This window comes from Ochotona curzoniae, unplaced genomic scaffold (assembly GCF_017591425.1).
Source record: "Ochotona curzoniae isolate NIBS_2020 unplaced genomic scaffold, NIBS_Ocur_1.0 contig_43, whole genome shotgun sequence".
NCBI classification, from domain to species: domain Eukaryota; kingdom Metazoa; phylum Chordata; class Mammalia; order Lagomorpha; family Ochotonidae; genus Ochotona; species Ochotona curzoniae.
Window position 1 is genome coordinate 1,682,501 of NW_024466218.1, and position 26,727 is coordinate 1,709,227.

A 26,727-nucleotide genomic window follows, 5' to 3' on the forward strand; every position below is an offset into this window, starting at 1 on the left:
GGCCAGAGGCATCCATCTCTGTCTTCATAAGCTGCTTTGCAGTGTAGGCTGTAGTGAATCTGAAGACCTCCCAGAAAACACAGGTTCACAAAGCCTCATCCATCAATCCCAAATTGACTACAAATGATTGCATGCTGTTTGCAAGCTGTCAAAATCCATACTGCCAGGGCCTTTGAGGACAGAGAAAGGTCAGCCGGAGACCCGGGGAGAGACTCCAGGGAGTGCTGTGCTTACCGGGGGCAGCTTCCTGAAGGTCTTGAATACTGAATGGGTCACCTGCCTCCCACTGGCTCGAAATAACTGAGTTGACATCTCAGTTCTCCAGCCCCAGCAGACACGGGAGGAGTCCTGCCTGGCAGGGTGTAGCTTTCTCCCGTCCACCTCCAATCCTTGTTCTGTAAACCCCACAGACTTAGCCACGAGGGGGAGAGGGGGGAGGTTTCTCATTTTACTTCCTAGGGAAAATAAGTATGTCTGCTGTTGACAGTCTGCAACGTGTAAAGGCATTCTTCCCAGCACCAGAAGTCTTTGCAGTGCCTGGGAACCAAGGGCAGGGTCCCTCATAGTCCTTGACCTGCTGGGGTATTTAAGAGCACATTCCAGCCCCAGGAGAGAGCAGGGGGCAAGAGAAACTGGCTCCCTGGGGGATGGGTATTGAGGTGAGGCAGTTAAGCTGCAACATGGGCCACCTGTATTCCTGTATCGAAGCACCTGGTTCAAGTCCCAGCTTTGCTTCTGATTATAGCTTCCAGCCCATGCACATCCTGAGAGGCAGCAGTTGCTGTCTCAGGCAAGGGTCTCCACCACTCAAATTAGGTGTTCCAGGCTCTTGGGTTCTGCCCACTTACTCTGGCCATTGTGTGCTTTGGGGGATTGTGGGAGGAACCAGTGGGTGAGCATTCTCACTTTCTCTGTCTCCTACCTCAAATAAAACCTAAAAACTGGCTCCCCGAGGGGGACTGGAGATGAGTGAACATCAGGCTAGGGCAGACAGTGGGCTCAGATGCTCGGACTTTCTGGCTTCTCAGGAGTGGATTCACTAGACTGCATTGCAGGAAGTAACCTGGGGCCTGAGATCTGCATTCTGTCTCATACAGCCGATGCCATGTGTGTGCATCTATATGCAAGTTTGTCCCCCCACACTGTAATCCCAGGCCCCAACTGTGTGCATCTGGCCCATCTGTTCCCTCAGCACCCCCTGGAGTCAACCTCCCCTAAGGGTGGGCTTTGCCTCAAGGACCCCCGCTGCTGTCCCCCACACCTGGTGTTGGGTCTTATGCTCAGGGAAGAGTCACACGTGAGAACCCACCCTGCATCATCTTTTCCCAGCCTTCCCTGATGACCCCCTTCATACTCCTGCCACCGTGTGTTTTCCTCACCTGCTCTACTCTGGCCCAGCTGCTGTGTTCCCAGCCTGCATTCTGTTCTTTGTATTCTGATGTGTACTCAGAATATCCGCAGGCTGACCCCGGGGTCTCTGACCCTGCATTAGATCCTCCAAGCTCTTACCTCTCCAAGGAGGAAGCCAGCTGTGTTTTTTGAAGTGGTTTGTCTTTGCTGGTATCCTCTTCCCATTACCACCCTGTCCTACCCAGCCTTTGTCATCCACTGTGTCCTCCAGTAAGTTTGCTGTGTCATCTGTCTCAACTCAAAATCTTTCTAGGGTCCTGATGTTGCTCAGCCCATATCCCTCCCTCAGCCCCAGCTGTTCTGCACCCTAACTCACTGCATCCCCTCCAGCTGTGGGGTGGGTCACCTCTCTCCCAGAAGTAGCTGAGTAGGAACTAGAACTTGACACTGAGTTGCTCCTCACCCTTTGTCCTGGGAGAAGGAGCAGGTAGGTGCCTGTTGGGTGTGTTGTATCTGCTGCAGTTCCCTGACCAACCCCAGTCCTGTGGCAGGAGGAGTTTAAACTTGTTCCCAGAAGGAGTCATTGTGGCTGGTCAGCTGACATGACAGGCTGGAAGCTTGTTGGACCAGGGGCTCTGCAGGGGCGAGCGCTGGCTAGTTACTAAGTCTTGGTAATGGGTCTGTCTCCTGAACAGCCTTACCCACTGACATGACCTCACAGCCCTGTTGTTTAGGACTTGGCATGTCTGGGGAGGATCCTCCAGACAAGCGTGAACTTGGATGAGCTGAGTGTCTCTGTATTCTCTGCAAACATTTAGAAAGTCGATTTCTTGACCTGCCTATAAAAATGTAGAAACAAATCTTATTTGAACAAGCTTGACAACTCTCAGTCTATTGATTTTAACTTGATTTTTTTTGGAAATATGACTAGATTGCATATCACTTTTTTTTTTAATTGGAAAGTCAGATATGCAGAGAGGAGGAGAGACAGAGAGGAATCATCCATTCATTTCCCAAGTGGTTGCAATGGCCGGAGCTGAGCCGATCTGAAGCCAGGAGCCCAGAGCCTCTTCTGGGTCTCCCACGTTGGTGAAGGATTTCAAGACTTTGGGCCATCCTTGAGTGTTTTCTCAGGCCACAAGCAGGGAGCTAGATGGGAAGCAAGACCACCAGGATTAGAACCAGCACCCATGTGGGATCCTGGGGCATGCAAGGTGAGGACTTTAGTCACTAGGCCACCACGCTGGGCCCTGCATATCACTTTTGAGACAGTTTAATCTTTTTTAAAAGCTAGCCATCTCTCCATTCTCAAAGATAATCTTGATTTTTTTTTTTTTAGATGTGGAGAACTTATTTGCAAGGGTTAAGGGGTTTTGCATGTTTGTGACATCAGTCACAGCTCATAGGAAATGATCAACTTGAACAGTAACCTGGTGTAGACTTACTGCATTTCAAGTCCACCTGCCATTACCTTGGCAGGGCCACATCTCATGAGCTCACGGGTCAGTGGGTGAACAGCCCCAGGCCTGCCTTGTGAGCAAGAGCCCACCCACTCCCTGGGCGTTTAGAATCGCTTTGGTCTGTGTTCTCTTGTGGGCCTAGCTCTAGGAGGGTAGCTGGGGTTGGGAGGTGGGTCCCTGGCATGAAGCAAGCCAGCTGAGCCCTTTGCTTCTGACTGGGTCTGCACCCTGCACTTCCGCACAGCCTGGAAGCCCCTGGATGTCAGAGTCCACGACTCTACTTGGGCATTTCTCCCACAGCTTGAAAGCAGCTGTTGCCAGGGAGTGGAGAAAGACCTGTGCTTAGCTTTATCAGCACCTTTGCTGAGAGCCAGAGTTGAGACCGAGAAGGAAAGCTCAACACGCCCTCGTGAGCAGCTTCTCAGGCCAAGGCCAGGGCCGGGCTAACTGAAGACCTTGTGCCACTTTTGTTGGGAGGTGACAGCCAAGTTTTCTTCCACAAACACATGTGTGTTGGTGCAGAGCAGCTGGACTCCTCAGCTGGCACACTGGCTCGACTTGTACTAAAGGAGTGTCTGAAATCTTGATTTTTCACACTCGCCAGCTTGTACTTGGAATTATCATGATACAGACTCCAGATATCTAGAGCAAGCATGTGGTATTGCGATGCCAACAACTTAACACTCAGAGAAACCCAAGGGATGACAGTGGAATGTTAAAGGTGTGTGCTGCTGTAAGTCTGGTCTTTGAAAACCAGTCTTCTTACAGACAGCATGTGCATGACGGCGTAGTTCTTGGGTTCGTATGCAGCTTGTTCTTCCCTTTAGAACTCCTATAAGTAGTAAGCTTCCTTGGAAGTCAAGTTGCAGAAAAGCAAAATTCTTTTTAGAACCAGATGGGGCAAGAGAATCTGTGGGGTAGGAATACAAGGGCCAACGGATAAGCCCTTTCCCGAAGAAGCTACACCAGGGATTTTCCAGCTACGAAGTCAGGCTTTGCTTCCTCCCTTCCCTTCTTATTTAAAAGGCAGAGTGATAGAGGAGACCATCCATCCATGAGTCACCAATGTGATTGCAATGGCCAAGGCTGGTCCAGGCCAAAGCCAGGAGCCGGGAACTCCATTTGGGTCTCCCACATACAAGTACCCAAGTGCTTGGGTCATCCTCTGCTGCTCTCCCAGGTGCATTAGCAGAGAGCTGGATTGGAAGTGGAGCAACTGGACTTGAATGGGTATGGAGCATCAAATGGTGGCTGCTTAGCCTGCTGCACTGCAATGCTGACTTTGGCCAGTTCTGTTCGTGTGGCTGTGAGCTGCGAGCCTTTCCTTGCTGGGTCCTGCCCAGGCACCTGAGATGCTTACGTCAGTAAAACAGGCTGACAAATGGAGGTCCTCCGAGGCTTTAACATTGAAGTGGGAAGTAATCCCAGTATGCAGAAGTGTTAGTAAGCTTTGTGAGGCCCGATATCTGGGCTCTGACAGACTGGGAACTCATATTAGAGACAAAGAATCCACTAAGATTTATATCTAGAGAAGCAATGAGTGGAAGGTCTAGTGTCACTCTGGGTAAAGTACAGGAAAGCCACCTACCATGTGAAGCAGTGAGTTTAGTCCTCTGCCTCGCTCGAGTTCCTGCTGCTAGGTATGGGCTGCCCCTGCGCAGTCATGGGCTAACGTGATTCTCTTCATTGGAGGATTGAGGCTGATGGGTGGCCCAGAGCATGCAAGTTACAAGCTTGGGGTGGTTTGTGACTATATTATATCTATGATGGGAGTTTGGGTCATGACAAACATCTAAGCTGATGGGAAGTCCTCATAACCTCTGCTCATCCATCCCCTGGGTATTTGGGGTATTGGTGAGGCTTTATTCACCATGCCTGTGGAGTAGGTTACTGTGCCATCCAATGGTGCAGCTTGCACCCAAGAGCGGAAATCCTCTTTTTTTAAAAAAAAAAAAAAAAGTGTTTGCTTTAAAGGTAAAATGAGACAGATGGAAACGTTCCACTTATTGGTTCACTCTTCAGCAGCTGAGGTTCAGCCCTTAGCAGCCAGGGCTGGGCTGAGCTGGGCTAGGCAATGCTGAATGAAGCCAGGAACCCGGAACTCCATCTGCGTCTCTGTGACCCCAGCATTTGAGCCATCAGCTGCTGTCCCCCAAGAAACAACTTCAGTCGGAAGTGCAGAGTAACCAGGACCCTAACCAGGCATTCTGATGTGACATGTCGTCATGCCAAGTGGTGGCTCAACTTGTACCACACACCTGCCCCCAAAAAGAAAACCTAGGCATGCTCCTGGCCCAGTTGTCACACATGCTGATGAGTGCTTCAACCTAGCCCTGCCTAGCCTACCCACAGACCCGATTCTCACGTGCATTAGCAGAGCAGGGATGGAGGGGATGGGGACTGTGATTTACCCCGCCCTGGCAGGCATACTTTTTTTTTTAATAGAATTACAGCACCCTGTGGGTAGGGAGTGCAGAGCTGCAGAGAGTGACAATGTGGCTTACTGTGTCGGGACTCCATCCTTCCTTCTGAAGGAGCATCAGACAGACTGCATCTCAGCTGGAGCTTCAGACAGGCTGCACCACACATGATGGCCCGGGTGCCTCAGAACTGCCTCAGCGTGGTGCTGTTCCAGGAGACATGGAGGACTGAGTGCCTGCAGTTTCAGGGCTGCCCAGGAGAGGACTGTGCACTGATGAGTCAGATGCGTGTCAAATAAGGTTGCATCCATACCTGTCTCTAGACAATTTTAGGTGACTGTTAGACATATGATAGCCACGTAGAGGTGGAAATCCAATAGATTTTGTTGGGCGGCCAGCGGGCAGATTGCTGCTACTGGACAGTTTTGTAAGACAAAGAGAAGATGTGAGGGGTGCTCTCAAAAGGATTCAGATATCAAAAGATTAAGAAAGGCTCTTGGAATGATGGATGGACCCCTTGACTGGTTTGCCAGGGTGACCTTTCTGACAGTCTTTGAAAGTAAAGCTTGAAGTGGAAAGAGTCGGGGTAACTGGTCAGAAAGAGCACACATCCAAAAAAAAAACTTGCTTTTTTAGAGCAAATTACATCATCATGGTTATAATTACATGTTCTTAACTGGAATTCTGGCTGTTGCACTAGAAAATAGACATCTATTTGTATTTTGGGTCCTTTTTTTTCCCCTTAAAGTAAAAACCTGTCCAACTTTTTCAATGTATTGCACTGTGTTGAAGCATGCACTCTGAAACCCAGGTCCTTGGTCAAGGGGAGTTGTTTAAAATCCCACACTTTCCAGTTCAGCTGTTCTTTTTGAAGCTGGGCCTGCTCTCAGTTTCATCTGATGGGAAGGGGCTGTGGCAACCGGCATGACCAGGAGGTGCAGCAGGGGAGCGTGGTCATGTAGAGTATCATCATTCTGCCTGGCCTCAGAATGCTCCCTAAGGCATGATTTCTTCCCTTTTGTGGAGAGGGGAAGATTTATTGGGGCTGATGCTATCTGGGTAAAAACCACTGTCAGTAACACAAGCATCCCATATGGTTTGAGTTCTAGCTGCTCCACTTCTAATTCAACTCCCTGCTAATGTGCCTGGGAAGGCAGTGGAAAATAGCCCAAGTGCTTGGGCCCCTAATCTCACGTGGCAGACTGAGATGGAGCTCCTAACCCAATGTTGCTATTACAGCTATCTAGGGAGTAAGCTAGTGGATGAGAGCGCTCTCTCTCTCTCTCTCTCTCTCTCTCACTGTAACTTTGCTTTTCATATATATACAAATTTGAAAGTCAGATACAGAGCCCAAGAGATCTTCCATCCCCTTGTTCACTTCCCAACTGGCCACAATGGCTGGAACTGGGCCAGTCCAAAATCAGGAACCAGGAACTCCACATAGAGACCCTAGGACCTTGGACCATCTTCTACTGCTTTCCCAGGCCATTAGCGAGGAGCTGGATTGGAAGCAGAGCAGCCAGGACTTGAACTAAAACCCAGGTGGGCTTCTGGCCTTGCAGTCAGCAGTTGATCTGAACAACAACCCTGACCCCTGATTTCTTATCTCTCTTTGTTTTTGAAATCATGACCTTCTGGAGACTAGAACTTGTTAGTTGCAGTCTAATGATTTTGAGGGTTGCATTGAATGTGGCTTTAAACCTGAATGTTTAAGTTGTCCGGTTCTGACCACAGCTGATTGTTTCCTGAGTGGAACTGTGTTAGCACTTGGGTTCTTAATCTTTTGGGGATATCACACGAAAAGGGTGGGTCTCCCTCTGAATCACTGCCAAGTCTCCCTTGGTCAACAAGAACACATGGCTAGCTGGACAGCCCGGGGCCCATGTCTTAAAGCAGCCTCGGTCTCAGCCTTCCCATCCTGCAATCCTTGATTCTCCTTAGGGCAGCTTTCAGTTGGCAGAGGTGTGTGACCTGTGGCTTTGTTCTCTCTGCAGCCGTCGCCTCATCTCCCAGCGATCATCCTTGGAGACCCTGGAAGACATTGAGGAGAATGCCCCTCTCCGGAGGTAATGTGTCCCAAATTCCATGTGAATCCAAAAGACTTGCAGAAGTCGTGGAAGTTCTTTTTTTCTTCCTTTTTTTTTTTAATTTTGAATTTTATGATACAATTCCAGAGAGTCTGGGATTCCCTCCCACAATTCCCACCCCTGACTGATTCTCCTCATATTGTTACAATAGTATAGTCCTTCATCAGGACTCATAATCCCCGTCAGTCCATTATTTAAGTGTACCCCAACATTGCTGGTACAGACAATGTCAGTCCAGCATCCCATTGTCTAGATATGTCCAACAGTTTCATTGCGAGTCCATCCTTGGTTTGGAAGTAGGGCTGCATTGTATCTTCACATCTGGATATGATAGTCTCTGTTACTCCATCACTACACATCCCCTTAAATGAGAAGCCACAAAACAAAGTCAACAACAGGTATGAAGCTAAAACAGAAACAAAAAGAAAAAAATATAGCATCATGGAGTCAAAAAACATGTCACTGAATAACCAATGCATAGGTGGCAAAAAGAAAACACAAAATCCTCTTGGGGAAAATGATGCCACCATGCAATGCATCAGACAGTGATGAATTTGACAAGAGAAAAGAAAGTACTTGGAAGAAATGAAAGTGAAATTAAAAACATCCAAACACATGGGATGCTGCAAAAACAGTACGAAAAGGGTTATTGAACTTACAATTTGTGTGATGGTTTCCTTATTTCAGAGAGAACATATGGTATTTGCCCTTTTGGGATTGACTTATTTCACTGAGCATAATGGTCTCTAGTTGGGATCATCTAGTTTCAAATGGCATAATTTATTTCTATTTAATGGCTGAGTAATATTCCATGGAGTAGAAGTACCACAGTTTCTTTAACCACTCCTCTTTGGATGGGCGTCTGGATTGTTTCCGTGTCTTTGCTATTGTAGATTGCTCTGCTATAAATTTAGGATTACAGATCCCCTTCTCATAAGCAATTTTCATTGCCTTTGGGTATATTCCTAAGAGGAGGATAGCTGGGTCCTATGGCAGGTTTATTTTCAATTCTCTAAGCACTTTCTATACCAATTATGGAAGTTCTTGATCCTGCCCGACCTGGCCAATGAGCCAAGTAAAAATGGCTTCACCACCTTACCAGCAATGTCATCCTCTTTTGACTTACATATCAAACCCCTCCTGTGTCAACAGAAAAGTGTGGGAGTCTGGTAGCTTGAGGAGCCTTCGTCATCCCCAAAATGGACTTTTTTTTTAAGTTACAAAAATCCCTTTTAGTTATTTAGCAGTATTTTGTATCCTATAAAATAACATTTGTGTGATGCAGAAGAGGGGGAATCCTTTAGCCGTCCAGGGACCTGAATTCTTGGCCGGACTCCTAGAAGGGGGCATGTAGCCTTGAAAATTCCACTTCGGTCTCCGGGACCTTGGTTTTCCCATCTGTGAGATGGGAGGGCCGAACAAGCTGCTGGCTGAGGTTCTTTTCAGTCTGTGAAGGGCAGGTACCGACATGGTACCCAAGTGTTTGGGGAACTGTGGGGGTGGAAGCTGGCTTGCCTGCCGTGCTTTTCAGCTGGGCGCATAGAAGAAAAGGTTCCCAGGCATTAATTCAACCTTTCCCATAATTAAGTGTATCCTGTAATCAGTGCTAACAAGGAAGCACTAATCTTTCATTAAATTAGTTTTTAATTCCATCCTAATTTAATTTCTGTATCCCTCACCATATGTGTCTTAAAGGGATGTTTGCACATGGTGCGGGAGACTTTGAGATGAATTTGTTGTTTTCCTAACCTGTATAACCCGGGCTCCCAGTGCTGCAGTCTCCTTGGCAATTGTTGCTATTGCCACCCTCTCGCAATTCTCCTTTCTTAGAGGCGCTGGTGATTTAGTTGAGGGCTTTAAAAAAGGTAAGACAGCACACCGCTTGCTGAGCATAAGGCCGCTGGCGAGCCCTGGGTGTGGTGTGGAGTGGAGACCCTGAGGTAAGTTATGCAGGAAAGCCAGATCTCTGCCTGTACTGCAACTGGCCACTCTGCTCCCTGGATCCTCGCAGGGCTCCCAGAGAGCACTGTACCACCTGCCCGGGGTTACCTGGAATCCTAATAATGAGGATTGAGGACGACTCTACCCAATGTGGAGGAAAACCTTCTTTTGTCTAGGCAGGTGGGACTGCCGTGAGCACCTGCTCTGGTTTGCCAGGCAGTCTGGGTTGGTGGGTGTTGGTGGCTGCTGCTGCTGTGATGGGTGTTCCTGGCACCACCTGCTTCTCCTGTTGAGGTGGGAGGGGTGGCCCTTCCATGGCTACTGGCTTCCAGTTGTAGAGGAAGGCCAGTGTGGGATGTCGCTCTTTCTGCTGGTGCCCTGGGGCAAGGCTCAGGGCAGGGCCATCCTCCCTCTGTGTTGGCATCTGTACCAGCTTCCTACAGATGGGAGGTGGGAGGAGGAAGGTGCCAGGATTTGCTGTTGTGGCATATCTGTGGACCACCGGCATGCACACACTCACTAGCTCACAGCCCACTGCCCTCAGACTGGCCAGCCCCAGTGCTCTGCTCTTGTTGGGTCAGGTCTGTAACCACCCGAGGATATTCAGGAGCCCTTGGCCCCTGGAGATACAACACTTTATGTTTTCAGAGAGGCTCTTCTTTCTAGCAGCCCTGTGTTTCCAGAACCTTTTATGTAACAGACAGTTGGGAACCTCGAGTGACCTGTAGACACCAGCAGTCACTCTGGAAGTGGATCTAGTGCAGTTTAGCGGGGCAAGGACTGTCTGCATCTGTATTCAGAGTGAGGTTCTGTTCCCTTGAACCCTGAGCCAGTGAAGTCTGGATTTGGAAGCCTGGTGTGGGAAGGCCTTGGAAGGCACTGGCTCACCCTGTACCTCTGAAGCCCGTGGGAAGCACCTGCTAAGGGTCCGGAAGCAGAGCTTTGCAGGTCTGTGAGAGTCTTCAGTGAAATCCAAGGGCTCAGGATGGCGTTTGATCTGGCAGTCCAGCTGCCGGTTAAGACCTCTGCAATCCATCTCGGCATGCCCAAGTTCAAGCCCAGCTAATGCACACTCTGGGAGGCAGCTCGGGGTACCCCAGGTACTTGCATACCTGCTTCCCATGGAAGAAACCTCTGTCAGGTTCCTGGCTCCTGGCTTTGACCCTGCCTAGCCTCCTCCACTTGGGGTGTGAAGCAGGAGATGAGGGCATGTTTCTCTCTCCCAAATAGATAATAAAGAAAGCCAAGAACTCCAGGCCTTTAGTAAGGGCTAATTTGTAGTAATGTAAGAGGCAAATAGGAACTGCTTGGTACAGATAATCTGTTGTTGATAATGATGATGATGATGATGATGATGATGGTGATGACACTTCAACAGGTATCTGATCGTGCACATGTACAGAGGACATGTTGAAACACTTTGCAAACCCTCATGGCAGCAGGGAAGGATGGGAAGTCTTAGTCATGGAGGAATGTGCAGGTGGATAGTGAATGTGCAGATGGAGACCTGGAAACCACAGCTTCTGCTGGAGCTCCTTGAGCTGGTGTAGTGGACAGCAGCCAATGGGGCCTTTCTGCTAGGGACCTATGGCCCATGCAGTCCCCTTGTCCCAAAGAAAGCCACCTGCCCCTTAGCCAGGCCTCCTTGCTGGGTCATCCTTTTGTTCCTTTACCTGACTTGAAGTATACGTATCCCCGGGATGGCCCCAGGCAGGTCTCTGTGGCAGCACTGTGAAGAGCCAGGGAGCTGCTCTCTCTACAACTCTCCATCTGAAGCGCGAGATTAGGAACACCCATGTCACGGGATGACAGGGCCCAGAGGTGCCAAAACCCAAGCAGAAACATCACAGCACCCTCAATGGAGAAGAGAGCAGACTTGCTCGTTGGGTTTCTTGCTTTGGTGGCAGTAGCGCTGCAGTTTTGTAACTTGCAGATTGGACGACTGACTTGCACAAAGACACAGATGAGCTCTCGATCCACCTTGGGTGAACCCTTAGTGCGAGCCAAGGTGGTATACTCCAAGAAAATAAGAAAGGATCTTTTGAATCTGAGCCACTTTAGTCCAGCGAAACTAAAATTTATCTAAAAATAACAGCAGCTGGGTCTCTGATCTGTGTTCTAGTTCTGTCTGAATGCCCAGGCATGCTCAGGCACGCTCAAGCAGGGGACAAGGCAGCTCTCTGAGTGGTTCAAGCTAAGATCTGCCGCAGAGCAAGAGTGAGCCCAGGCTGCTTTTAAACTGTGCCTATTGCAGGGATCTCCCCCTTCCCGCCCTAAATCTTTGCAGTTACAGTTTTTGTTCTGCGTTGACCTGGGAACAGCTTTCTTAGATGACAATGGAGAATAATGTCATTGAAGTCCGTAGATGAATTCAGCCAAAGACAAGAGTTTTTATCAGCTAACTTGCCAGACTCCCATCAAACACTGTCGGGTTCATCAGGCATAATGTCTTTCAGGATTTTTTAAGCTCCCTTGGCATCCAGCCACGTTCATCTTCATGGTCCCAGGCGACCCCCTGCCATGGAATGGCCCCATCCCTGTGCCCATTGGTCTTTGTTTCCCATCTCTGCGATGACCCACAGGCGGCTAGCTGACTGTGTTTTCTGTTTATTTTTCAGATGCCGAACTCTCTCAGGTTCACCCAGACCAAAGAATTTTAAGAAGATCCATTTCATCAAGAATATGCGGCAACATGATACCAGGAATGGCAGGTACTGTAGTGACGCAGTGGCGGGTAGGCTGGTGCCAGCAGGGGGAGCGGGCAGGGCACTGCTCTCGTGGCCTAGAAGCCACAAGACTGAGCCCATGCTGTTGGGATGAACAGGGCCTCATGTAGCCTTCCCAGACAACCCCCACCCCAATCGCCGGTGTCAGACGGGATGTGTAGAGAGCCCTGCTACCTGAGGCTGAGTCTGAGGGCTGGGCTGGCGACAGGCTGACATGTTGACAGCTCACAGTTGCGGTTTTTTTTTTTTAAAAGATTTATTTTTATTATTTTGTTATTGGAAAGGCGGATGTACAGAGAGGAGAGACAGAGAGGAAGATCTTCCGTCCGATGATTCACTCCCCAAGTGAGCGCAACGGGTCGATACTATGCCGATCCGAAGCCAGGAGCCTCTTCCGGGTCTCCCACGTGGGTGCAGGGTCCCAAGGCTTTGAGCCATCCTTGACTGCTTTCCCAGGCCACAAGCAGGGAGCTGGAAGGGAAGCGGGGCTGCCGGGATTAGAACCAGTGCCCATATGGGATCCCAGGCGTGCAAGGCGAGGACCTTTAACCACTTGCGCCACCGCGCCGGGCCCGGGTTTTTTTTTTTTAAAGATTTATTTTTATTATTTTTTTTTAATGGAAAGGCGGATATACAGAGAGGAGAGACAGAGAGGAAGATCTTCCGTCCGATGATTCACTCCCCAAGTGAGCACAACGGCCAATGCTACGCCGACCCGAAGCCAGGAGCCTCTTCCGGGTCTCCCACGTGGGTGCAGGGTCCCAAAGCCTTGGGCCGTCCTCTGCTGCTTTCCTGGGCCACAGGCAGGGAGCTGGAAGGGAAGCGGGGCCGCCAGGATAGAACTGGTGCCCATATGGGATCCCGGGCGTGCAAGGCGAGGACCTTAATCACTGCGCCACCGTGCCGGGCCCGACACAATTGCGTTTTTATAGAACACTCTGGACAGAATGACAGATTTGCTGTTGTCATTTTGCTCTGGTGGATTTTCCTCCTTCTTTGCCGCCAGCATGTGCTCTGGTGAATACAAACCCTGCCGGGTCTGCTCCTGAACTTGACCTCGGCTTGGCCTTTGCTGATTCGCTCTAGGAGAAAAGTCATGACTTTGCCAGCAAATGCCCAGGGCTGCCCGCCTCTGGGATGTGTGGCCCAAGGCAGAAGGTGGCCCAATGCCTTGGGACCTTATACTCACGTGAGGGGCCCAAAAGAAGCTCCTGGCTTTAGATCGGCTCAGCCCTGGCCATTGCAGCCATTTGAGGAGTGAACTAGCAGATTAAAGATCTTTCTCTTTGTCTCTCTTCCTCTGTGTAAATCTGCCTTTTCAATATAGACAAATAAATCTTAAAAAAAAAAAAAAAGCTAAGGTAATTAGGAAATTTACAGGACCTTCACCTCACAGTTCTCTTCCCAGCATGTGAATGGAATCATTGCCAACCTGCATGTAACTGATTAAGCCCATTCATCTTAGCCTACTATTTTTTCACTTTAACTTTGAAATGTTTTTAAAGTTTTATTTTTGTTTTTATTTGAAAGGCAACTAAAAGAGGAAAAAGAGCGAGATCCTCCATCCACTAGTTCACTCCCCAAATAGCAACAATGAGTGGGGCTGAGCACAATGAAACCAGGAATCAGGAGCTTATTCTGGGTCTCCCGTGTGGGTACAGAGGCCAAATACCTAGGCCATCCTCTGCTGCTTTTCCAGGCCACCAGCAGGGAGTTAGATCAGAAGCGATGCAGTAGGATATGAAATGATGCCCGTATGGGATGCTGGTGCCACAAATGAAAGTTTAGCCTACTATACCATGGTGCCAGCCCCTCCTTTGAAATTTGTACTCTTGACATATAAGCCTTACTTTTGTCTATTTTAGAGTTGTTATATATCATGTGTTTACATTTATGTTTTTGTCAAAACCATGGAAAAAGTATTCATAAAATCAATGACAAAGTCCAAGGAATGCGCCAGACTACTGCTCTCCCCTGTGCCGTTGCTAGCCAGGCTGCTGAATCATCAGCTCTCTGTCTGGCATGCCCTGGCACTGAGAGGGTATGGTTAGTGAAAACTTGGCATTAGCAAGATTCCTAAGGAACCTTACAAAGTGACAGTATAACCAGGCGGGAGAGCCTGCAGCTGCTGGCAGTTTTACTGGGGCTCAGGGAAGCCAGGAGATGCTTGGCTTCTTCCTTAGGGGGTCTGACAGGTGGCACTGAGGGCAGGAAAGAGCCATGATGGCAACACTGGGCTACAGGAGGAGGCTCTGGCCAGGTGGCTCCCCTGCACTGGCTGGAAGTGTGCACCTTCCTTTGTCAGGTTCATTGTCAAGGGGAGGTAGTCCTTAACCAGATGACAGAACGAACCCCAGAGGAACCCAGGATGATGAGAATTGAGTTCTGAGGTGGCGGAAGGGCATCACGCTAGACCCAGTGCATGCCAAGCCTTTCCATGGAAGAGGACAAAAGCTTTGCTTCATGACACTGGGCCGCAGAGTGGGGTATCTTCAGGGAGGCAGCCGTGACATTTGGATGAGCTGTACTCCCATCAATGGTAAGGAGGAGAGGTATGTCCTCACTCTCAGGTGGAGGACCTGAGTGTGACTGGGGTCTGTAACCTCCACCTCACACGCACAAGGACACATTCAGTAGCAAGTCCTGGAGCTGCTGGCCTCCAGTGTGCCCGTCTGCTGCTGGGTGAGTTGGGGCAGGAGGCAGTACAGCTCTAAGGTGAGTGGCAGAGAATGTGAAGGTCTGGACAGAAAGCACTTCCACAGATGGAAATAAGCTGCTTATCCTCACTGCCTGCGGGAGTAGAGACTAATAGGAGGCCTGGCAGGTGCGAGTGCACCTGTGTGAACCATGAGACCCAGGCAGTCTCAGCCATTGCTGTGGTCCCAACTTCCACCAAACTCCTGAACTTCCTTCCCAGTGACCTCCAGCTAGCCCAGCACAGCCTGGCCCAGCCAAGCCCGGCCTTCTGATCTAGAGACTAAACCCAGGCCCCATTTGCTGTTTCGGGCCCTGAAGGCATTAGTATGTGAGGCTCCCGTGTCCCCAGCCATACTGGCCGTGTAGTAAAGACCTTGGCTTTGGGGAGGATTGGGCCTCCTTTTTGAGCCAGGACTGGAGGGCAGCTTCCAAACCAAGCAGTGAATTTCTGTCACCAAGGTCAGTGTCTGATCCAACCCAGCATTTCAAGCATGGTTTCCAGTTAGACCATGGGAAGAGAGAACTGTATTAAAACTGAGAATCAGGTATAATAAAAGACAATATGTGGTAAAGTTCATGATCATTAATATTACCAGCAAAACTTGGTGGATTCTATCCTCAGCTTAGTATAGAAATAAAAATCCAGGAATCAATTGCTGAGCAGAAATTTTATTTGTGAAGTAAACAAGTGAATGTGGGAAGAAGGAATGGGAAGCACCTCCCAGGAGGAATCCAGGAGGGGGTGCCTCCTGAAAGGAGAGATTGGTTTCAGGAAATGTCTGGGGTGTTTAAGTTCTCTCTCTCCTCCTTGTCTGAGCAGGAACTTGCAGAAGACGTTCCCCCTTGGTGGTTTTCTAACCAGTTAGGAAATGGCTGGGCAATTCTGGTGCTGCCCTCTTGAAGGTGTTAGTGTCCTGGTCACCCGAAGAGACAAAGGGGAGACTTGAAAACAGTGTACATGCAAATATGGCGCAGTGTGATGGACAGCCCGGGAACAGAGACCTCGCGAGGTTTGCCCCTGGACTTCACACAAGACTTGAGCAGGCTTAGATGGTTTCAGTTAATACTTGGGTAGAAATCAAGCTCGGGACCTCACCCATAAGAAATCACTTCCCTCAATGGTATTAGTTGAGGTGGCCCCTTCATGAGTGTAGTAGTGATGTAGATGGAAGCCGCTCTAAAAACACGTTTCCTGGGTCCGGATTGGGACCTGCTAGACAGCTTGGCAGGCACGTAATGTGCAGGGGCCTGGACAGCCAAAGGTGGTGTGGAGTTGTGCTGCCAGCCATCAGTGAAGAGGATGCCCGACCAAACGGAGCCCGACCCAGATTGCAGATGGAGCCTCAACCCTGCTGTTAGAACCAGAGTAGGAAAGGAGTTACTGACCTTGGTCCCAGCCCAGGGTGTTTGATCTGCGCCCAGGTGCAGGAAGCCATGGGGTGAGTTGCAAGGGGGAGGTAGCCAGACAGACCCTACAAGACAGCTGAGTCCCAGGGAGACCTCTGCAGGGAAGACACGTTGCTTGTTGTAGTTAGAAAAGAAAGCAGTACTTCCCTGAATTTCAGAAGGCAGATCTCAGAAAGTTCAGACCAAGAGCTGAGCTCTCACTCCTGGACCGATTGTCAAAAGAGATTACACAAGGGTGATTGTGGTATGTTTGCTGAGTGCATACTGGGCACCAGGCTCAAAGTACCCACTGTGCTTTGTTTCATTAACTCGAAACTCAGCAAGTGTTTGCTGAATCCATGAATGGTGCTGCCTTGTAAATGAGTTTCCATCTACAGGGATGGACTGCATTTAGAAATATGGATACGCCTTGGAGCAACCATCTGAGGAAAGCATGGCTGTCTTGTCATAGAACAGCAGTTCCCCCAAATATCGCCATCCTCAGACCTGTGCATATGTTAGTTTGTGTGGCAAGGTGCGATGGATGCACTGACCTGTAACTGGGAGATGGTCATGGCTGGCGATGAAGATAGAGAACAGAGCCACAAGCCAGGGCTGCAGGCAAGCTCAAGAGGCAGAAAGGGGCAAGAAACTACTCCAAGCCCGAAGCCACTGTTAAGCACCAGCTCTGCTGGCATCTCACTAGGGTGCTCTGTTGCAAAGTTCTGAGCTCCAAAGTAAGGGAATCTATGTTATATTCGGCTGCTAGCTCTGGAGTGATTTGTTACCCCAGCGTAGGATAAGAAAATATTCACTATCCTTGTTTCCAAAGGACGACACTGAGGCATGTAGCTGGAAAGAGGGCAGCGTTCATTACTCACAACAGCCAGAAGGCAGAAATAGCCAAGAACCCATCTGTAGCTGAGCAGAAAAATAGCATTTGGTCCTGGAAAGGAATGGAGTGCCGACACAGGCTGTCATGTATGGGAGCCTAGAAAAATGCACTGAGGGAAATATGCCAGACACAGAAGGACCGCTCCAAAATTATATTATTGTGAAATAATCTGCTTAGGAAGATAGGTAAAGGTACAAAGTGGATGAGAGGTTACCAGAGCTTTGGAGAAGAAGGTGCTTGCCTAATATAGTATAAGGTTTCTGTTTGGAGTAATGCAAGATTCTGGAAGATTCTGGAAGTAGCTAGTATTGATGATCACATAACATAGAGACGTGTACTTAGTGACATCAAAGTGTACCCTCCAAAATTACTAAATGGCATCTTTGACATTATGTATGTTTGGCAAAAATACTGAGTAAAATGCCATTCGTGGCTGGGGAGCTTTGCAAACAAGATGCTGACAAGGGAGGAGAGGAGGATGGCCTTCCAGGATCAATGGTTCCAGGTGAGCAGATGTTGGCTTCTGGCCTGTGTTCTGCATCTCTCCCAAAAGGTGATGTCTTTACAAAGCAACATGCCCAGTAGGTGCTTGGGGGTGTCTGTCTGATGGATGAGTGGAGAGACCTTCTAAGGCCTTTTAAGTAGGTTTTGGTCTTTGGGACCAGGTCTTAGAGTATGCAGAGATTTTAGAAATACAGAGTCCTGCTTTGAATGCTGTGGGGAGTCAGGTGAATTCCAAGTTTCGTGCCAAGCGAATGCTGCCAAAAGGCAATCAGAGTCAGCAGCAGCAGGAAAGGGTGGCTGATGGCTGGCAAAGGTTGGGAAGGATGGCCTGTGTGATTTTAGGAAAATGTATGGAGATCTTGAGCAGGCAGCCAGAATTCGTCGGGGAAAGACCTGTTATATTAACTCCATTTCTGGGTTGATGGATTAGCTAGGCTGGTATGTTAGAGGAGTACACTAAGCCCTTACCTTTCTGTCCCTCATCCAAGCAGGGTTGGTGGTGAAAGTGGGGGCCTGCCAGTGGGAAAGCTGGAAGGAGTGGGGTCAGGGCTGGATCAGCTGGTGGCTGAAGCTCCTTAGCCTGAGCAGGCTTTGAGTAGGGCATGATCTCTGCCATTTTGACTCTTAAGGCTTGTTATCAGCCATGTGCCAGGCCATGAGCTCACATCACTGAATCGACTATAGATGGAAGGCCCAGCTGCCCAATATTCAACCAAGCAGGAATGGTGTAATCTGGCTGGCCAACCTGTGACAATGCAAGATGGACTTCTGAAGTTCCAATGAAGACTGGCTTGACACTCAGGGCCACTGTTGCAGCACAGCTTACACCATGTGGTGACCACAGAGCCAGGTCATTTATATTGCTTGGTTAGGCAGTTACCATCAAAAACCTGTTGCACCCAGTCGAAGTCAATATGGATTTATGCTGGAAGGGCCCTACCACGGTATGCTTTCTGGAAGGAATGACATGCAAGGCGCTTGAGAAAGCAGACCCTTATCCACTGCAGGGATGCCTGCATCCCATGCCATCAGATCATGCTGCCAACATCTGTTCCACATAGGACTCGGACTGTGTCAATGAGGAAAGCAGCCACAGGTCTTGCTTCAAGGAGCAAGGGACTAGATGGGGAAGCAGCTGATGAACTGGCAAGCTGATGGAAGAAGGGGGAGAGGTGTCATAGAGAGAGGCCAAAGCAGTGGAGGCATGAGCAGGTGTGGGAATCGCTGTTGGGGCCAACCTGGGAGTGCAGGTGTGCGGGAGGTGAGGGAGCCAGTCAAGGACAGAAGGGGTGACCATTGCAGAGACCTAGACATGGGGCCACATGGGGAATGTTTGTGAAACTATGGGAAAGCTGGTGAGGAATAGGTGAGCCCAGAGCACTGGGGCCGGTGGCTCGTGAGGACGTCTGCTTGTGTTGGCAGCATGCAAGGAGCTGTGGAGGAGCACAATGACCTGCTTACCTGGAAAGCAGGCAGCCTGGCAAGCGGTATCCGTCTTTCTGGTGAACTTTGTGCTGGTGGAAGATCGGGGACTGAACATGCGTCATCTTGAAGGTTGTGAAGTTCAGAAACCCCTGAAGGTTTCTGCGAACCTTTCCAATGTGGGAGCGAGCCTTCTGTGAGGGAGAGGAGGTGCCAGCAGCCCCTCACCCCAGCATTGGCAAGGAACTCTTGAATAGTCTGGGATGAGGGCAGCCAACAAGCAGGAGCTGCTGCCTACCAGATAGGAGCCAGTCGCTGCTTGCTGTCCTGTGTGTCGTCAGGAGGACAAGAGGCCGCACTCAGGCCTCATGCACAGAGTGTACGCTGGAAGACACCAGATGCTTTCAGGATCTCACAGGAACACAGCTGCCTGCTGCCCAACAGCTGCTCATGGTTGACAGATGGAAGGCGATCTTCAGTGTGCAAGGAGAAAACAGTGAGCATGGAGACCAAACACAGCTGATGCTTCCGTGCCTTTGACAATCCCGCTGGGAAAGAACCTCCTCAGTGGAGCTTCTGCTTTTGGTGACCCAGCAAGACCTGTCTTCAAGAGGGACAGAAGATGAAAGCACAAGCTCATCTGGTCCTATAGTATCTACACTGTCTGCCAGCCTGGGCTGCCTTGTGCCCTGGCACTGCCTACCACCTCGTGTACCTGCCCTGAGCATCCCAGTGAGCAGGTGGAAGAACATTCCTAGCAGTGAAGGGGTTGAACTGTCAGGGCCCCAGGGAGGAGCTGTCGGCATGTCAGTGGACACAGGGGCTGAGCTGGAAAGCATTCTCTTTCGAGAATGGGCTTGGCAGGAAGACCCAACCAAAATGGGGGAGATCCTGGCACCCCTTATCTGCTTTTTCAAGGCAGATGATTCAAGAGTGGCAATTGACATCAAGTGGTGGCCTGCCTTTTTGAACAGAAAGTTGTGGAGGTATTCACCATCGCCAGGGGCCCATTCCCTGCCTTTGCTGTCCCTTGCCTGGTACAGAGTGGTGGGGGACATGAAAAGGGTCACTGTGAGCATAGGGGCCCATGGGGTCCCAGCTGGATCAGCACCATGAACACATGGGGTTTGGCTATTCTCTATTTAGAAGCATACTGTGGTGTTAGTGGCAAGAGTTGATTTGCAGTGTTTGTTGACTGTGCCCCATGCCTCATGCACCTGTGTGCCTGCAAGCCTCAGTGTTCTTCCCATCCAGGGCCACTTCCAGGGACTAGAGCGAGCCCCAGGGGAAGGAACAGGGGTGGGATTTCTGTCTGTTTACCTCTCTACCTGGCCAGAGAACCTGGCAGTTAGGGATCCCATCCCTGGGCAGACAGTCTTCCTGCCTGGGTCCCATGCCAGAGTCTTGGCAAAGTGCTTTGCAGGGGAAAGTGGAAACCATTATACTCCTCCTCCTTCCAGCTTTGCCTCTCACATCAGTGCCTCCTACAACAGCTTCTCCTTGTAACCTCTTGGCCCCTATCCTTCAGGTTCAGCTTAAATGCTGCTTCTTCCAGGGAGCCCACTTTACTTCCTTCCAGATGGCTTAGCTCTTCTTCCTCTTTGCTCAACAGCTCCCACTACTTCCCCATCTGAGAACCTATATCCCTGTGTGAACCTGCCTCCCACCCAACCCTAATCTTGATGATCATGGAGTCTGTCTTGTCACTGGGTCCACAACCCCTCACGTGGTGTCCGACATGGAACAAGTACTGAAGAGGGAGGCAGGGAGCAGGAGGAGAAGGCTACATCACTTGGGCCTCAGAAGTCTTCTGCCATTTCCTAGACCACGGGGTAAGGTATACCTGCTTGGCTAAAACAGCAAGTCTGTCCTGCTGTAGGAAGCAAGTAGAAGAAGCAGCGATGGAGGTAGGGGTGGTAGTCACATTAAAAAGACAAGCACCCCCACCGATGATCCCGCCACCTGGAGTTGCTGAGTCTCTTAGCATAGTTTCTCAGCAGTTATCGCTCCACCTATTTTGGGTCAGGTATGAGCCTGCCCTTGCCATGGCACACATCACTGTATCAGTCCATACTTCCTTCCATCGTGGGCTTGCATGGCTGCCCTCACCTATCGGAGTCCCGCAGCTGCTCCAGGGCTGGCCCACATATCAAACACTGGTCCCAGCCTGCCCTTCCAAGCATGGTCTGTGTTCCAGCCCCACATTCCTCCAGCCACCTGTGTTGGTGACAGCTGGGAACACATGGCTCTGGGCAGGACGACCTTGGAAATCCCATGCAGGTCTCTGCTTTGCCCTATTCCCAGAGGAGGCACATCCAACAGTGAGGAGACAGCTCCAGCAGCTGGTAGGCATCAGTGAAGTTCATCACCTTGTTGCCAGTATTGTTTCCATTCTGCTTTGATTGTGTGCCTGCCAGCTCCTTGGACAAAAGGGAAGGGGATTGAGGCCCTCTTCTTCTGGCTTTGAAGAAAGCGCTGTGATGAGGGAAGGATTAGACTGGGAAGAGCCTGGGTCTCCCAGACTTGGTCACATCATTTCCTGACATTGGTCTTCACTATCTCATGCACAGCACACATAGCCTGGGCCCACAGAACCCCTGCTGAGTGGGTGCTAGGTGGCCCAACTGTGTGCATTTTCATGGGCTGCCCTGCAGTGAAGCACAGACCAGGAGATCACAGCAACAGTGAGGGCTTCTCCCACAGCTCAGGGTTGGGGTGTCACAAGGTGGAGCTGTATGCCCCCTGAAAAGCTCTGGAGACCCTCCCTGGTGGCCATGAGCCATCCTGGGCGTCCTTGTCTTGCAGCTGTGCCGTTCTAGCCTCTGTTGCTATGTGGCCTTTACCCCTTCTTGGGGGCTTGGGTATCTCTGGATCTCACTAGGAGAATGCCAGGCACAAGGCCCTCCCTAATCTGGGGTAACTTTATCCTCACTCTGTTGAATCTGTCACCCCCTGCTCCCCAGAAGGTAGCCCACATCCACAGATTCCGGGAGTTAGGGCTTCCACATTGCCCTTAGGGGGACATAGTAGTGTGTTTTGCTTGGCCATGTAGAAAATAGACTACAGAATTTGGGAAATTCATTTCTGTGTGTGTGCCAGGAGCCTGCCATGGACACTGGGCATGGGTCGGGGAGGGTGTTTGAGTGTTTATACTGTACATTTTGCTATATATTGCTGTGGGTGTGGCTTTCTCGCCTCCCCCAGCACCTGCCTCTGGCTGCTGCTTCAGACTCCTCTGTAAGAGATGATTTCTGCTGTAATGGGATGATGCACTTGGAGGGGGTTGGACCTTCTGACAGCCAACAGAGGCTCTGCAGGACTCTGGCAGGAGAATCATGCACCAGCTTGCAGTAAAAGCAGATGCACTGAAAGGTCCTGAATGATGCCAGACATGGTCGATGCTGGGTAGGAAGGTAGGGGAGGTTGATTCCGGAAAAGTCGTTGTGTCTCTGAGCTCTATAGAATGTTCCAGTATCTCGAGCGAAGCATCGCTGTGGAAACTTGTGATCTACTGGGAGCACCTCGTGAGAGAGAACTCAAAGCCACCAAGGAGTGAGCACACGCCAGGCTCCAGCTTCCTGCACTTGTGCCTGGAGACTGCCTCCCCGCACCCACCTGCAGGTGCTTGTGGAGGAATGTGCCCTTTCATTCCCAGGCCCAACAATTAATTCCTCCTTTGAAGTCTTGATCTTTTCCCTAATGCTTGCTGGTTGTCCAGACTTCAGGCCATATGCCATGTGTCCCTGGCAGCAGGGGAAGCTGGGTGGGCTCCTGGTGTGCGACTTGAACAGGCCGGTCGGTAGCTATGGTGGTTGGATGTGAAGACAAGGAAGCAGGCAGTTTGTAAAGATGCTTGGCTTTGAAGTTGGCTCTATATCATCAATCCTGACACTGTCAGCGGCTGCTTTAATTCCTGCACAAGTCACAGAGGCTTGTGAAAGCACTGGGCGGATCTGCATGTCTGCTCTGGCCTTCCCTTCTTCATTCATTTGAAACCGACCCGACAGAAAAGTCCCAACCCAGCAGGGTTGTTGGCGGTCAGTCCACGTCCAGAGCTGCCTGGCCTGACCCAAGCAAGAGCATGACGTTTTTTCTGACTGAGGTGCGTGTGGTCGGCCTCTCGTGGACTTGCTGGTTCAGGTCACCAGAGCGAACACTCGTTGATGAAACAACACAGCCCTTGTATGAACAGGCATCTTTGTGGTTGAATCATTGGAAAGAAGACGCACACTGTGTTGATGTTGGCATCCTCTTATTTTCTTGTGCTGCTAAAATGATCCAGACACATTCAGGATGTGGGTAGGTAGCCCCATGAGCAGCGAGTGATGAAGAATTTGAAGGTAGGTTTGGTGAGTGCCTTCGTGCCTCTGTGTAATGGGAGTTTACAGCCAGCCAGTCTGTAAGAAGTGTTAGCTGGGGCCCAGAGTGATATCCTAATGGCTAAAATCCTTGTCTTGCAACTGCTGGGATCCCATATGGACACCGGTTTGTATCCCGGCTGCTCAACTTCTCATCAAACTACCTGCTTGTGGCTTGAGAAAAAGCAAGATGGCCCAAAGCCTTGGGATCCTACACTCATGAGAGACCCAGAGGAGGCCGCTGGCTTCGGATCGGCTTAGCTCCAGCCATTACAGCCACTTGGAAGATCTTTTCCTCAATATTTCCTTTTCTCTGCATATCTGCCTTTTCAATGAAAAAATAAATAAATCTTTTTTTTTTTAAGTGTTAACCATCGTTATACTGCTGCTTAACAAGATTGCTCTGAATCTTGTGCCATTGTAAGATCTCTTGTGGCCTACACGTGTGAGAGATCCAGTGGCCAGGCTGAGGCTAGCAGGCTGTTGTATCTGACCCTTGGCCTTGGCAGCCCACTCTGGATAAAACACCACTGTGCTCACCACAGTGGCCGGGGTTGGAGTTTGTGGTATCTCGTTGTCCCTGGGCAGCATCTTCCCATGCATCACATTTCTAAACTAGGGCAGAGATGTGGTGTGGTCCCTCTGCTGTCCTAGCTGGTGTTAGAAGCAGAGAATTAGGCAGCTGCCCCCGTGGTGGGCACTCAGGGGCCTCTTGATGGCCCAAACTACGTTTCAGTGACACCTAATGGGCATTTTTGAAGGGGTTTTAAAAAGAGGAGGCAGGCAGGCAGAGGGTTGGCAGCACCAGTCCCATCAGTGCAGTCCTGGTGGCAAGAATGAGGAGTGGAAGTTGCACCTGCCAGGGGAACAGGTACCCGGTGAATGGGGAGCTGGGCTTTGAATAACTAGTTCATCGGGTGTTACAAGGTGAGGCATAACAGACAGAAGATAACGTGGGCAGAGGACACACATCCTGAAAGGCAGTTCTTCCCGTAACCAGGGATCAGGCAGGATTTTGCCTGACTGAATGAGAGTGAGCGGGAGGAAGTTGAGTATGGTGTGCCTGTGGAGGCTAGGGGAACAGAAGGGGCTTTGGGTGACAGGGTCGGCTTAGGCAAGTCAGGAAGCGAGGCTTTGCCTAGAGTTGCAGGCGGTTTAATCTGGGACTCATAAGACAAAGCTGAAACCCCCAGACCTTGACACAGGTGGGAGCTGCTTCCTCCCCACCCCCGTTTGATAACACTCTCATCTGTGTCCACAGTAGGCCAAAAGAGACTGCTGCTTTTTGATCTCTCCCACTCATTTTCCCGTTTTTCCATCAGCAGTTCCCTTAGGCCAAGGGAATTTTCAGATGCTGGGATAAGGGCTTTTGGAGGTTTGGGGTTTTGCTTTTGCTTTTCATGGTTTTTAAGTGGTTCTGATTGCATAAGAGCCGCGTGCAAAACTGTCTGCAGTGGTATCTTTGTAGCCGAGGTTGGGGGAAGACTTGATTACGTAATTGTTCTCAGAGACTAGCATGTGGCCAGCACTTCGAATGCCAGCAATGGCATGGAGTGGGGGTGGAGGTTGCTGTGGGACAGACACAAGTGGCTCACATGCAACATGACTGTCTGCCCAGCACCAGCCACCCCAGGCTTGGTGCCCCCTACTCCATCTTGTATGTATGGGCTCCAGAGCGAAGAACCTTGTGTTCCCCTTCCCCCCCAGCCCCTGCTGCATCTCCCGTGGCATCTGGGCGAGGCTGGGCAGCAGCTTACTGCCGAGCTGGGGTTGTTTCTTGCAAGGAGAGCAGAATGCCATCTGTTTGGGGAGGTGGCGGGCGTGTGTGAATAAATAACTGCTGTGAATTCCATGAATGCTTAATTGCTGTAGAGTTGTTTTGCTTTTTAATTTGCGTCTGCATTTAGTCTGTTTGTTGTTTGTTCTTTTTTTTTTATTTTTTAGAATAGTCCTTATCAGTGGCAGAAGATCCTTGTGTAGTATATTTTCCGTGCTGCCGTATCGCGACAGTACCCAGGTCGGGTATGTATGTGCATGCTTTAGAGTTCTCTGGGTGAAAAGTTCAGACTCCGAGATGTGCAGCGTGGCCTCCCTCACCATTGTCAAGAACGTACCTCACTTTGATGCTGCAAGCCTCAGTTTCTGTAAATTGGAAAGAAAAGATGTGCTTTTCTCTTTGTAGCCAGAAAGTTTCCTTGTTTGTGTGTGTGTGTGTAAGAGAGCTGTGTGCTTGTGTTGCCACCATTTTGCCTGTCCTTGCTAAGTGCACGCTTGTCACCTTTGCCCATGCCTTAAAGCAAGAGTGCCCCTAAGCCAGGCCAAGAAAGAAGGGCAGCAAAGAAATGAGACCAGAGTTCATGACCATGCTACCTTCTTGCATCTCAGGCTTGGGGTCTGATCAGCTGGGGCTGCCACCATAGTATAGTCATCCAAGGGGGACATGGAACAGGTGTGTGTAATTAGTACAGGTCCAAGGAGCTCCTCCTCTAAGTTAAGTAACAAGTCCATCCTTGCAGTGCCAGCTTTCCTGCCCAACTGGGTCCCCTTTTCTCCCTTGCCCCTGGACTCTGGCACCCCCTCCCTGCTGCCTTGCATCCAGTGTCTGTGTGCAAGGTGTCACTGGGGTGAGAGCTAGACCATCACCACGTAGGATGGTGGGAGCATCATGGGGTGCTGGCTCCAACCTTGCTCGCTGTGAGCTAGAACTGCCCTCTGAGCCCTGGGATAAGCCGACATGACACACCTGTGCCCGCTGCAGGTGAGCAGCGTGGTGTGGCCACCCCATGCACCTCCCATGGATTCATCTTTGACCATCCGTCTCCATAAATGTAACCTAGCCATTCCTGCTGCCCGTGAGCTCCTCTTCTCCCAGAGACATGTCCGATTTAGGGTGTGTTCAGTTCACCATGGCTCTCAGCTGGACTCTGCCCCTTCAGCTCGATGGGTCAAAAGGCAGCACACGCAACTTGGTCGTCAAGCAGACATGTACCCGACAGGGAAGGAGCAATTCTCTTGTGTGTTGCATGCAAGTTTTTACCACTGCTTTCTGTTATCTGCTTCCTTACAAACACATGGCACAATAGGTATCCCAGGAAAAACAACCCCCACCCACTTAAAAAAAAATCCCACCCAAAACAGCAGATCCTGCAGGTGGAGAACAAGGGGCCATTAGGAGGTGGGGTGGAAGATGCCATAGTGACCCTGTTTTCCAACTGACTGACCTGGCGTGGTGACAGGTCTGGCCGTATCTGAACAGCAGGCTCATCCCCTGGGGAACCAGCTGGTAGCAACTGGCAGGTCTGGCACATGACCCCAGTGGGACAGGCCACTTCATTCAGGGAATTACAGGTGGTAGCCTGGGGCTAGAATAGGTCAGTGTAGCTGGTTTGTGTGCATGGCTCCAGGGAGGTCTCCGTCCTCAGCAGAAGCTCCCTTCTCTGGCAGGTCCTCTCCTGGCCAGCTAGGAGGAGCCCTGCAGCAC

General features: G+C 50.3%; 1 protein-coding gene across 2 annotated transcripts in view; it reads left to right on the forward strand.

Annotated features, from left to right (window-relative positions):
- The window catches only part of CABLES1 (Cdk5 and Abl enzyme substrate 1), a 90,178-nt gene that overhangs the window by 30,242 nt on the left and 33,209 nt on the right, over nt 1-26,727 (forward strand). Inside the window, exons 2-4 of one of the 2 annotated variants that reach the window (XM_040984793.1) lie at nt 7,225-7,296; nt 11,877-11,969; nt 25,191-25,268. In XM_040984793.1, the coding sequence (XP_040840727.1) occupies nt 7,225-7,296; nt 11,877-11,969; nt 25,191-25,268 (243 nt within the window). The remainder of the gene's footprint in view (nt 1-7,224; nt 7,297-11,876; nt 11,970-25,190; nt 25,269-26,727) is intronic. The other variant, XM_040984794.1, reaches the window with a different exon arrangement.